The sequence below is a fragment of the Bos taurus genome, chromosome 1 (genome assembly GCF_002263795.3).
Source record: "Bos taurus isolate L1 Dominette 01449 registration number 42190680 breed Hereford chromosome 1, ARS-UCD2.0, whole genome shotgun sequence".
Taxonomy (NCBI): Eukaryota; Metazoa; Chordata; class Mammalia; order Artiodactyla; family Bovidae; genus Bos; species Bos taurus.
In genome coordinates this window covers 133,076,359-133,090,141 of record NC_037328.1, presented here as the reverse complement: position 1 = coordinate 133,090,141, position 13,783 = coordinate 133,076,359, and the positions used below count along the sequence as shown (strand labels likewise).

Below are 13,783 nucleotides of genomic sequence, written 5' to 3'. Positions count from 1 at the left end.
TAGTAAAAATTCTGTGCTTCCAACACAAAGGGTGTGGGTCTGATCCCTGGTGGGAGAACTACCATCCCACATGTGCTGTGGCCAAAAGGTGGAAAGAAATCTGATGCTTGAACCTTGAAGACGTTATGCTAAGTGAAATAAACCAGTCAAAAAAAAGACAAATATAAGACCATATAATTCTACTTATATGAGGAATCAGTAACAGCAGTCAAATTCAGAAAGACAGAGAGTACAGCGGTGGTTACAAGGGGTTGGGGGGGAAGAAAGAAAATGGTGGCTGCTCGTTAGGCATAGATTTGCAAGACCAAAAAAGTTGTGGAAACCTGTTCCACAACAATGTAAACATATTCAACACTACTGAACGATACATTTAAAAATTGTTAACAGTCTTCCCTGGTGGTCCGGTCATTAAGAAACCACCTGCCGATGCAGAGGACACAAATTTGATCCCCAGTCTGAGAAGATTCTGGAGCAACTAAGCCCACACACCACAACTACTGAAATCCACTCAGTTCAGTTCAGTTGCTCAGTCGTGTCCAACTCTTTGCGAAGACACCTCAATGAGAAGCCCGCACACTACAATGAAGACTAGCCCCTACTCACCAAAAATAAAGTCACGAGAAGCAACAAAGATCCAACACAACCAAAAATTAACTTTTAATAAAAAGGTTAAGGTGGTTAAGTTTTATATTTATATTATGTGCTTAAAATAAAAAAATTTTACTACAGTGATTTTAGGTACCAAAAAAATACAGTATCAAATGAACTCACACTTGAAACAAACATAAATATAAAACATCAGTATAGGGACTTCCCTCGGAGAAGGCAATGGCAACCCACTTCAGTACTCTTGCCTGGAAAATCCCACGGATGGAGGAGCCTGGTAGGCTGCAGTCCATGGGGTCGCTATGAGTCAGACACGACTGGGCGACTTCACTTTCACGCATTGGAGGAGGAAATGGCAACACACTCCAGTGTTCTTGCCTGGAGAATCCCAGGGACGATGGGGCCTGGTGGCCTGCTGTCTATGGGGTCGCACAGAGTCGGACACGACTGAAGCAACTTAGCAGCAGCAGCAGCATAGGGACTTCCCTGGTAGTCCAGTGGCAAACCGTGCTCCCAATGCAGGAGGCCCAGGTTCAATCCCTGGTCAGGGAACTAGATCCCACAGGCCACAACCAAAGATCTCGCCTGTCTCAACAAACACAGAAGATCCCACAGGCTGCAACTAAGACTCTGCACAGCCAAATAAATTAATAAAAATTTTAAAAATTAGTGTAATGCTTACATTATACAAATGGCTTTAAATTCAGCCACAGTCTAAAAGATAGTTTAAGTCACTCCAGGCTACATGTTCAAACTTCATTTTAGAAGATTCTTGCTATTTATAAATTGTTTACTCAATCAAAAGACAAAGTATTTCTGCTTCAAGAATCAGAATTCCAGAACTGAAAGAGATTTTTGAGATCTACTGCACTAATTCCAACGTGGTCCCACAAACAATGCCCAAATGAGACAAATAAGGAAAATGAAAGTCATCTTTCATGAAGTTAAATCTATTTAATTTTAAGGCACACACTTTATTCTGAGAGCACATCCTTCCTACTTTGAACCTTCATCCATTCAACAATACTCATTGAGCCAGTAATTGTCAGGTGCAGGGCTACAGAGGTGACCAAGACCAGGAAGATTCTCGCCCTCAGGGAACCACCTACCTGGTAACGCAATGTGAGAGTTAACAGTAGAAAGAAAAAATAGGGCTTGGTTTTTAAGACTGTAACATTCAAAAGTTGGTCAGCCTGTCAGTGGTACTATTTTCCAGCCCCTTTCTATTTTATAAATGAGAAACTGGATATCCAAAAGTTTCACAACTATTCAGTAAAAGCCAAAACTATTTCGTTTCTAGAATTTAAAACATCAGGGAAATATTCACGTCCCTGAGTAGAGATGTGACCATGATTAATTTACAGGACTCCAAATATGTCAGAGAGTAATATTTTTCCACTCACTTATCTTGTCCTTCCAGTTCTAACAGTATTTATTCTAACATATCAAACTTATTACAGCATTTGAGGACTTAAAAGCTTAACAAAAAACTTAAAATCCTTAGAATTTATGAAGTCTCATGCCATCAGAAGTAAATTCTACATACTTCAAGATAAATGACAAAATAATAAAGCTCAACATTTATAACAAGGGGAAAAAACTGACACAAAATTAGTACCTGCAGTAATACTGTCTGTGGCCTAGAAACAACAATAACTCTGGAGCATTGCTATCCCATTCACCAGAAGCTTCAGAAAGTCTAAACATTCAAAGAACTGAAAAACAAGCAGTGATAATCAGCTTATTAACATTTCAAAGAACAATGATAACAAAACCTGTAGTTCCAGTGAATACTCAAGGTTTCACAATATTCACAAGGGCTTCCCTTGTGGCTCAGCTGGAAAAAAAAAAAAAAAAAATCCGCCTGCAATGCCAGAGGCCTGGGTTGGATCCCTGGGCTTGGGAAGATCCCTTGGAGAAGGGAAAGGCTACCCACTCAAGTATTCTGGCCTGGAGAATTCCATGGACTGTATAGCCCATGGGTTCGCAAAGAGTAGGACACGACTGAGCAACTTTCACTCACTCACTATATTTGAACTGATAGTTCAATCTCTCACTTCCCCCTACCTTTGTCTACCTCTCTACAAGAGCAGGATGCCAAGCCAGACAGCCAAGTCCACACACTTGTTCTCATGGGTTCAAAAGGCTTTTCCCCCTTAAAAATAAACTCACATATAACACAGATTTGGAGAAACAAAACTTAAAGAAGGCCTGACTATCCCCTTCTGTACATAGAGGAAATTCAGGTGAAAAGTTAAAATAACTTGCCTAGACAGCAAAGTAACAAAGTTAGGATTTTACCTCCCCACCTCCTCACTTTCTTCCTCTGAGTCTGTCATAAACACCTACATGCAACTAAGTCACTGGATAGGAAAGAATGAGGCAAAAGGAACACAAAAAATGTACAAAAACTTAGTATTTACCCTAAGATAGAATAATTTTATATAAAAACTGCTCTACAAGAGTTCAAAGTGCCTATGATTAGAACAAAGAATTCACTAAGGAGGGATTTAGACCATACAGAATAGAAATATTAGGTAGAAGGAACTTCAGAGTGCAAAGGTGGGGAAAAGAGGAGGAAGTCATACGGTATGTACGTTTGAAAAGACAAAAATACTAAACTGACTGAAATTATATATGAGGGCAATTGAATACAAAGCTGAAAAGGTAGGACTGGGTCAGACACTGAAGGACATACTTAAACAAACTTCCTATTTAAAGCACCAAGAGAATTAAACTTAGTTTTTACATATCTGTTTATCCTTATTAAGTAAGACTGCACATGCCCTGTTAATTGAAATAACTACTTTTCAGCTAAGAAGAAAGGGTCTAGGATAGTATCTGGTACAAAAATGAAAAATGTTGGCTCTGAATACAAATAACAATTTTTTTTCCCCATCTCTTGATAACCACAGACTTACATCCAAAGAGATAAGGGGAAAAAACTGAACCTACACCTATAATGCTGAAATTTTATGCAGGCTACTTAATTATAAAGGCAAAGTAGAACCCACAAATCTCTCCCATAGAATGATGGGAAAGAGACATTTGAAAAAGGAATAATACCAAGCCCCAATGTCAGAAAACTTCCTTTTTCAGTAGTCAAACTGGTTTTTAAAAAAGGTTCTAATGTAGCTTTAATAACATTTTTTAAAATCCAGGTTAGACTCTAGAAAATGTTCAATTAGACCACAACTGTCCTGAAGTTACTAATAAGAACCAAGCACCTACACTATTTCAAAACTACCATTTCCCTCTTAGAGAGCTAAGTTCCCTCTATCTTGTAAAAAGGAGACCTACCAGATATTCAAGTGTTACCTGGATTATGACATCACTCTTTATTGCAGTTCTAGCAGGCCAGGATGGGCTGGCTTATGCCCTCTACATTACCACAGTAGCAATCCCCACTCCCAGAAAAGTTTGTGTAAAAAGTTGTTACAGCAGCCCCATCTCCTCATTCCACGGACTATCAAAAGCTGTGAAGGCATAAAATAAAGTACTCCATACAAAAAAGAGAGGGAGAATGAGGTGGGATAGAACGCTGAAATCAAGCAAATTCTTATATTTGTAAAATATGAGCAGAAAGGAAACTGTGAATCTAGCCCAAAGCTCTCATTTTACACGTTAAGAAACTGAGGTCCGGGGGCAGTTACCTGATTTACCCAGGGCAACTGCTTCTCTATAAAGGTTAAGTCTCCGTTACCAGTGAGCGTAGCACTTAATCACATTCGAACACTGTTACTTAAATGTCTATGAGATTAAATTAAGTACCTGACGTGCAAAAAAAAAAAAAACACCTCTTCACCTTTTCTGCACCCTCCTTCCGTGCTTTGCCCCAGAGCTATACAGAAAATGTTGAATCTCAGATGAATACTATTTCTCCCTTCAGCCACTACAGTCGCAAAATTTATCTTTAAGTAAAAGCCTGAAACGACCGAATTTCTCAAATTCTGACTAAACAAGAGGATCAACAAAACCTCAGAAGTTTTGGAGAAATAAGAATGTGGAGTATTACTATTTTGTTTTGGTTCTGCCAGTTGCCCTTTCCTTTATATTAATAAGTTTTCAGTCTAGGTGTGTTTTTGAAAAATAAGTTTCAATCACTTCGATAATAATCACAAGTTATTACCATTTTGGAAACACTAATATTAGACAACTTCATCTCTCAAAAATAACTTGGAAAATATCCTGCCCAGCACGAACTAATACTTCTTGAACAAAAACACCTAAAATCACTTTCTACCAAGCCAAGATAAAGTAAAGCCAAAGAAAACGTAATCCTGTAAAAACCCCACTAGCTAAAAAGCACTTAGTACCATCAGTCTGCCCTGGATCATTGTTTACCGTCAAGCTGTCAAAGCATTAAAAGAACCTGGGGGGAAAGTTCCGCAGCGAGTTCACCCGCTATACCATCGTCCACACCTAACACGTTTGGAGAAATGCAAACACGCCACATGTACATGTGTAAACCAGGTTTAACCAAGGTAGGTGTTTTGTCAGTTCTGTTATCGAAACAGTAAAAAAAAAAAAAAATTTTTTTAAGGCAGCAGCATGCATGATTTTCCCTCTTTCGGGGGGGGGGGGGGGGGGGCGGGAAGACAACAAAAACCCACCACCAGAAATGGTACTGAGCTGACTTAAGGCGAATTAAACAGTTTTGAACATTGAGGCCGCCGTACAGGGCGGTTTAGAAGGTTCTATCTCAAATGCCGGGCAAAAGTCCTCTGGCGAGTTTCAAAACTAAAGACCTTGCACTACCACACAAGTAACAAAAGCTTAATACAAACTACCCGGCCGTCAAACCTTTCCTGTTACCATCGCCCGGAGTGTTGTTTTTTTTTTTTAAACCAGCATTGAAAAGGGAACAATAAAAAGCGTCTCACCGCAAACGCAGCACGAGAGGGACTGTCGGAAGTAAGGCAAGAGCCTGTTAATCTCTGTAAACGCCTTGGGGTCTCCGGGGTCGTAGTTGAGCACTAGGCGGCTCGCGGAAATGTAGAGAGCAGTAGCATTCACCGGGTTCATTGCAGACGCTTCGACACCGTTGGCTCCCGGGTGAAGAGAAATTCCGGATCCAACTTTGTAAGCAGCCAGGGAACAACAGCGAGTTTGTAACAATTCGGAGGAAATCGGGGCAGAACCACTGGCCAAAGTAGTAACCAAAATCCGTACAAGTTTGTGGAGCTGAAGCAGTCCTCCCACACATGGGGCCCTGGCGCCCCTCCTCCGTCCCTGAGACTTGCAGACCGAGTAGGAAAAAAAAAAAAAGAGCGAGGGAGAAACCAGCGTTCGAGTTCGTCCCGGGCGGCCGCGGGGCGCAGAACGCGGCGGAGGCGGCGCTCAGTCTAGCCCCACGGCTCGGCGGGCGGCCTGCGCTCGAGCTGCATCCCTGGACGCGGAGGCACCTCCTGTGGTCGGGCTGGCGGGCGCGGCAGCAGGCCCCGGCCCGGTCCGAGAGGCGGGCACGCTTCTCACGGGTTGCGGGGCCCTTACTCCATCACAGCGCCCGGCGTGGAGGCAGCGGCGACGGCAAGGACGGCAGCGCGGGCGTCGGCTTCCTGGATCTAGTGCACCGAGCCGGGGCGGCGGCGAACGCTGCTGCTGCGGCTGACGGAGACCGCCGCCGCTCTCTCCATATCGGACGCGGGGTCCGGACTGAGCCTGGCTCTCCGCCCCGGCGGTTAGAGCCCGGCTGTTCCCTGAGGTGGCGAAGCGGCTAGGGGAGGCCCCCGCCCGAGAGGGGAGGGCCGGGGAGGAAGTGCGCGGGCCGGCGGCGGCGGGAGGGGGCGGGGAGCAGGCCCGGCCGGGCCGCGGCGGCGCCCCTCGCTCCTCAGTCGCTCACTCCGAGGTCACCAGGCGCAAGCGCCGCCCCCTCACTGCCCGGCCATCTTCTCCGCGCCACACACACGGACGCCTCCTCCGCCAAGCACCACGGCCGCCACCGCCCACGACGCCCGGCCGGCCGCGGCTGAGGCGAGCGCTCACACCGACAGGCCCCGCCGCCGCCCAGCGCACACGGCAAGGCCCCGCCGCAGGCCCCTCCCCTCGTGCCTCGCCGCCCTCACCCCGACTCCACGCGCCACTCTAGCTCGGTAGGGCCCGGGCTGCTGCGGCCTTAATGGATCCCGCGGGCTGTGCGGCGCCTCAGGCCCTGCCGGCGACGACGACCGTTACCCCAACGGGCAAAGCCACTGTCATCCCCGAGACTCCCCCGCCGCCGTCGTCGCTAGTGCTCGCACGCATGCGCAGACCACGTTCTCACCCCTCCCCCCGCCCTTTCCTTTCCCTTCGCTTCCCTTTTCCCCTGCTTCTCCTCTAAGAGCCCCCTCCACACCCTCCCAGAGCTACCGGCTCGCTCGGCGCATGCGCATTCCAGTACCCAGCTCCGCCGCCTTTTGCCCTGACGCGTGCGCTTTGAGCGCCCACCCAGAAAACCGGATAAACACATCAGCCCGCTCACACCAGCCCCTCCCCGCTGCCAACCCACCCTGAGCTCATTGCGCATGCCTGACTCTCCACTTTACTGCTCTCTGTACGGAGCGTGCTCTTGGTGAACCGCCTGCTCTCCCCACCCCTCCCCCATGCGCTCTCAAATTCCCTCTTAGGCGTGTGGGCTGTGGTGAAACATTCGTTAGTTGACCCATCCTTCCTCGGTGTGGGTTGTAGGCTTCCCGCACTACACAGCTTCCTCGGTGACCGCCAACGCGGAGCCCCGGCTGGGTCGCGCCATGTGACGCTCCGCCCTGGCCCCACGCGGCCTCTCCTCGCCCGGGCTGACCGCGAGGTGAGGAGAAAGCTCCGCACCGCCCCAAGCCCCGCCCTCGCGGCCTTTCTCCTGGAACCGAGCTTCCAGACGGCCGAAAGGGCGCTGCCGCTGCTCGCCTGCACCCGCCCGGCTCAGAAGGGAGGTGGCGAGCGACGTGGCCGCGCGCCCCGCGGGCGTTCGGGCGGCGTGGGCTCTTTAGAGGCCGCGGCCCACGTCGACGGCACCCTGAGGCCTCTAAGGCCGGAGCAGGCCGTCTGAAGCGGTGGTGCCCGCACCCACCTTGTCTACCCGTCAGAGCGGGCTCTTTCTCCTAGTGCTTGGAGAACGACGGACGTGAGCAGACCAGCCTTCCAGGGCACTGAGCTCTCCACAGGAATCCAATTAAACAACAAAACTAATCTCTTTTTCTGTCCTTTAACAGACCTCGCCTTCTGTATGAACAGATAAAGAACCCATGGTCCTGCTTTAGAACCTAAATCCTTGAAAGTATTACCTGTTTTTTAAAGTAAGTTTTGACCTGTTTTTGCAGGAGACCAAGGTCAGTGAGGTAAAAACAAAACCCTAATTTAACGTCTGACTCCCCTCCCCTCCAAAAGAACAAAACCGTCTTTAAAAATAGAAACAGCGTAGGAATCATTATCTCTGGATACACCAAAGCTCTTCAGCATAACTTTTTGCGCTTAGTAAATGCTCTAAACATGTCTGCAAACGAAGATTTATGACGTATGTAAATCTTTTGTGACAAAAACATTTTTGTTTTAGAGGCTTGCCACTTAGAGTAGAAATGAAGAGTTAAGGTAGCAACAGAACCCATATAACCTCTGATAAATTCTATTACCATTTGAGGACATTTTCTTTGGAAGCACTAGCATACTATTAGTACGAAGTGTTAAAAATAATCTATTTTCCTAATTTTGTGAAAGAAAGCTGTGCAAAATGTATTTGGTTATCTTATCTAGAAAATGACAAATAGTTTATAAAATTCACTCTCTTTTAAAAGTCTGGTCTTCCTTTTCTCTTAAATAAATCTTTTCTAAGCTCACCTTCAAATGAAACTGTTTTAATATACAGTTCTATTTTTATTCCAGACTCAAGTTCTTCTACAACACACAGGTTGTTCTTCCCCAGAGGACCAACACGGAGAGTGAAATGATCAGCACTGTTTCCATTCAGACAGTACAAGTTAGCGGTCACCCTAGACAAGTGATTACTTGCAGGGCCTTAACCTTGCTGATTTTCGCATAAACGGATTTTTTAAAATCTCTTGAGATGTGCACATCAGATTAAGAATAATTAATAGAATAATAATTAAGAATAATAGAATAATTAATTCTATTAATGGTTCATGTGTGAGTGTGTGAAAGAGAAAGAAGAGGCAGTTTTTTTTAGCTTTTGAAATTGGTTGCAAATACTGATAGGCTATGACACTCAGAGGCAAAGCATCTCCACACTGAAATACATTCCTTGTATAATAACTATTTATTTGTCTGAGGTTTGCCTGAAAAGAAAACAAATGAACTGTTTATATTAAAAGAAGTGCCTGGATCAAATATTTAGGAGAATTCATATGTAACTTAAATCTTAAACTATCAACTTAAGGTAGTTTTTTTTCATATTTTGTGTTTAATTATTATTTGGAAGTAAAACTGTTAGGGTTGCCAGATCTGACAAAAATACAAAATGCCAGTTTTAAAAATTACTTAACTTTTAATTTGAAAAGTTTTGAATTTACAGAATTATTGCACAGATAGTACAGACAGTTCTCCTATATTCTACATCCAATTTCCTCTGTTAGTAAGAGCTTAGTATTGTGCATTTGTCACAATCAATGAACCAATAGTAATACATTATTATTAATTAAAATCCATATTTTATTCATTTTTCTTCAGTTTTCCCCTAATGTTCCTTTCTTGATCTGGGATGCCATCAAGGATAGCACATAACATTTAGTCATGGCTCCTTAGACTCCTCTTGGCACTTAAATTTTCCTTTCAGACAAACAACAAATACTTGTTTCCTTCTTATTATCGTTTTTCCTATCCATTTTGAATTAAAGCTCCCCTTTTCTGTCTTTCAAGATTTCCAAGGGCTTACCTCTTTGATTGCATTTATCATACTAAGTGACAGTTGTTGATTTAGTCCTATCTTCTCCCTATTATGCTAGAACCATTTGAAGAGCAGTTTTCTGCTCTTCTCTCTCTGCCTTTATCATCATTGCCAAGCACAGGGTTTGACATGTAATGGCTACTCAGATCAGATCAGTCGCTCAGTCCTCTCCAACTCTTTGCGACGCCATGAATCGCAGCACGCCAGGCCTCCCTGTCCATCACCAACTCCCGGAGTTTGAACTCACGTCCATTGAGTCAGTGATGCCATCAAGCCATCTCATCCTCTGTCGTCCCCTTCTCCTCTTGCCCCCAATCCCTCCCAGCATCAGAGTCTTTTCCAATGAGTCAACTCTTCACATGAGGTGGCCAAAGTACTGGAGTTTCAGCTTTAGCATCATTCCTTCCAAAGAAATCCCAGGGCTGATCTCCTTCAGAATGGACTGGTTGGATCTCCTTGCAGTCCAAGGGACTCTCAAGAGTCTTCTCCAACACCGCAGTTCAAAAGCATCAATTCTTTGGCGCTCAGCCTTCTTCACAGTCCAACTCTCACATCCATACATGACCACAGGAAAAACCATAGCCTTGACTAGACGGACCTTTGTTGACAAAGTAATGTCTCTGCTTTTCAATATGCTATCTAGGTTAGTCATAACTTTCCTTCCAAGGAGTAAGCATCTTTTAATTTCATGGCTGCAGTTCACATCTGCAGTGATTTTGGAGCCCCGAAAAATAAAGTCTGACACTGTTTCCACTGTTTCCCCATCTATTTGCCATGAAGTGGTGGGACCAGATGCCATGATCTTCGTTTTCTGAATGTTGAGCTTTAAGCCAACTTTTTCACTCTCCACTTTCACTTTCATCAAGAGGCTTTTGAGTTCCTCTTCACTTTCTGCCCTAAGGGTGGTGTCATCTGCATATCTGAGGTTATTGATATTTCTCCTGGCAATCTTGCTTCCAGCTTGTGTTTCTTCCAGTCCAGCGTTTCTCATGATGTACACTGCATATAAGTTAAATAAGCAGGGTGACAGTATACAGCCTTGACTAACTCCTTTTCCTATTTGGAACCAGTCTGTTGTTCCATGTCCAGTTTTAACTGTTGCTTCCTGACCTGCATACAAATTTCTCAAGAGGCAGATCAGGTGGTCTGGTATTCCCATTTCTTGAATTTTCCAAAGTTTATTGTGATCCACACAGTCAAAGGCTTTGGCATAGTCAATAAAGCAGAAATAGATGTTTTTCTGGAACTCTCTTGCTTTTTCTATGATCCAGCGGATGTTGGCAATTTGATCTCTGGTTCCTCTGCCTTTTCTAAAACCAGTTTGAACATCAGGAAGTTCACGGTTCACATATTGCTGAAGCCTGGCTTGGAGAATTTTGAGCATTAGTTTACTAGCGTGTGAGATGAGTGCAATTGTGTGGTAGTTTGAGCATTCTTTGGCATTGCCTTTCTTTGGGATTGGAATGAAAACTGACCTTTTCCAGTCCTGTGGCCACTGCTGAGTTTTCCACATTTGCTGGCATATCGAGTGCAGCACTTTCACGGCATCATCTTTCAGGATTTGAAATAGCTCAACTGGAATTCCATCACCTCCACTAGCTTTGTTCATTGTGATGCTTTCTAAGGCCCACTTGACTCCACATTCCAGGATGTCTGGCTCTAGGTCAGTGATCACACCATCGTGATTATCTGGGTCACGACAAAAGATCTTTTTGTATAGTTCTTCTGTGTATTCTTGCCACCTCTTCTTAATATCTTCTGCTTCTGTTAGGTCCATACCATTTCTGTCCTTTATCGAGCCCATCTTTGCATGAAATGTTCCTTTGGTATCTCTGATTTTCTTGAAGAGATCCCTAGTCTTTCCCATTCTATTGTTTTCCTCTATTTCTTTGCATTGATCGCTGAAGAAGGCTTTCTTATCTCTTCTTGCTCTTCTTTGGAACTCTGCATTCAGATGCTTATATCTTTCCTTTTCTCCTTTGCTTTTCGCTTCTCTTCTTTTCACAGCTATTTGTAAGGCCTCCCCAGGCAGCCATTTTGCTTTTTTGCATTTCTTTTCTCTGGGAATGGTCTTGATCCTTGTCTCCTGTACAATGTCACGAACCTCATTCCATAGTTCATCAGGCACTCTATCTATCAGATCTAGGCCCTTAAATCTATTTCTCACTTCCACTGTATAATCATAAGGGATTTGATTTAGGTCATACCTGAATGGTCTAGTGGTTTTCCCTACTTTCTTCAATTTAATGGCTACTAAGTAATTGTTAAAATAATGATGAATTACTAGAAATGTGATAATGTAAGTAAACACCCCAGTACATTGTGTGGTGAATAATAGGCATGGACAAATGTTTGCTTCTCCTTGGAGAAAAACATAAAATGTCTTCTAAATTTAAAGATAGTTCTTACTTCAGCTCGATCAATGTCAATTCTAAGATCATTAGTAAAGCCAGAGTGTGGACTGATTTAAAACACTAGGAATAATCAAACAAGTATTTATTGATAGTCATCTAGCACTTTGAGGACAATAAAATTAATGCAGAAGTAGTTGTAGTTATACTTTCAGTGAACAGAGATCAAGCTGGCAATAAGTTAAAGGGATTTTCTGAGGGGTTAAGCCCTTTACAAAATTGTGGAAAAGATTTTGCCTTCTTTCCTCCTCCTATTTCACCCTCCTCCCTCTGCCTTCTCCTTCCAAAACCAAAATCTATTTGGAGATGATATTCCCTCTCTCACCTTCCCGGGATACATTCTCCCTGACTACCTAGTATCTCTGCTCCAGGACCTTCTGTCCTGTAACCATCGGTTGTCTATGTCTTCCTCCCCAACCCAAATTTATTTATTTTTTGATAATTTTATTTATTTATTTTTATTTTTGGTTGCGCTGGGTCTTTGCTGCATGCGGGGCCTTCTCTAGTTGTGGCAAGTGGGGGCTACTATTCGTTGCCATGCACGGGCTTCTCATTGGGGTGTCTTCTCTTGTTGTGAAACCCAGGTTCTAGGCACATGAGCTTCAATAGTTGGACCACAGTAGTTGTGGCTTAGGGCTTAGTTGCCCTGAAGCATGTGAAATCTTCCTAGACCAGGAATCAAACCCGTGTCCTCTGCCATTGGCAGGCAGATTCTTATCCATTGCACTACCAGAGAAGTTCCCAACTCAAATTTATATATATAAATCTTAACCTACAGTGTGATAGTATTAGAAGATGGGGCTTTGGGAAATAATTAGGTCATGAGGATAGAGCCCTTATGAATGGGATTAGTGCCCTTATGAACGGAGAAGGCAATGGCACCCCACTCCAGTACTCTTGCCTGGAAAATCCCATGGACGGAGAAGCCTGGTAGGCTGCAGTCCATGGGGTCCCAAAGAGTCGGACATGACTGAGCGACTTCACTTTCACTTTTCACTTTCATGTATTGGAGAAGGAAATGGCAACCCACTCCAGTGTTCTTGCCTGGAGAATCCCAGGGATGGGGGAGCCTAGTGGGCTGCCGTCTCTGGGGTCGCACAGAGTCGGAGACGACTGAAGTGACTTAGCAGCAGCAGCCCTTATGAAAAGAACCCCAAAGAACTCTCTCATTCTGTCATGTGAGAATACAACAAGGACATAAACCATCTTTAACCCAAAAGAGGGCCCTTGCCAGGTAATCATGCTGGCACCTTGATCTCACACTTTCAACATCCAGAATTGTAGAAATAAATATTGTCTAAGCCACTAAGTTTCAGTTTATTTTGTGTGATAGCAGCCTAGGCTCACTGAGACATCATCCCTACCAAATTTTAACAAGTGCTTCATCTACTGTTGTGGAAAGAAATCAATCCAATTAACCTCCATCTATGGAAAGTGATAATAGCTTAATATAACTCACAAGAAGTCTTTGAAGATTGGCCAGAGCAAATATCACTTTATGAGGAACAGTAAGCCAGATGGACTTAAGCCCAGTAGGGCTTAATCAAAACCAATCCTGCTCTTTCCATCCACTCCTTTCTGACTGTTACCAAACTTCATCTTCCATCTGCTCCTCTTTAGCTGTGTTCATACCTATCTCCTCCTCAAAAGTAGCCCCTCAGTGAGACTTCCCTAGTGGTCCAGTGGCTAGGAATGCATGCTCCCAATGCAGAGAGTCTGGGGTTAAGTCACTGGTCAGGAAACTAAATCCCACATGCCACAACTAAAGATCCTGAGTGGTGCAGCTGAAGACCCAGCATGACCAAATAAATATTAAAAAAACAAAAAAAATGTAGCCCTTCAAAAGACACATATCCCTTTGCATATCAACTTCTGTTATTTTTCAATGAAATTT

At 44.1% G+C, this 13,783-nt stretch overlaps 1 protein-coding gene across 2 annotated transcripts in view; it reads right to left on the bottom strand.

Moving 5' to 3' along the window:
• Positions 1–8,014, bottom strand: part of MSL2 (MSL complex subunit 2) — a 33,958-nt gene extending 25,944 nt beyond the window's left edge. The window contains exon 1 of one of the 2 annotated variants that reach the window (XM_059889127.1): positions 7,652–8,014. Coding sequence is in view for 1 of the 2 variants with exons in the window: in XM_003585699.6 (XP_003585747.1) it covers positions 5,490–5,631 (142 nt within the window). In the remaining variant the exon portion in view is untranslated. Of the gene's footprint in view, positions 1–5,489; positions 6,852–7,651 lie in introns of those variants that run through there. The other variant, XM_003585699.6, reaches the window with a different exon arrangement.
• Positions 8,015–13,783: the final 5,769 nt, after the last annotated feature.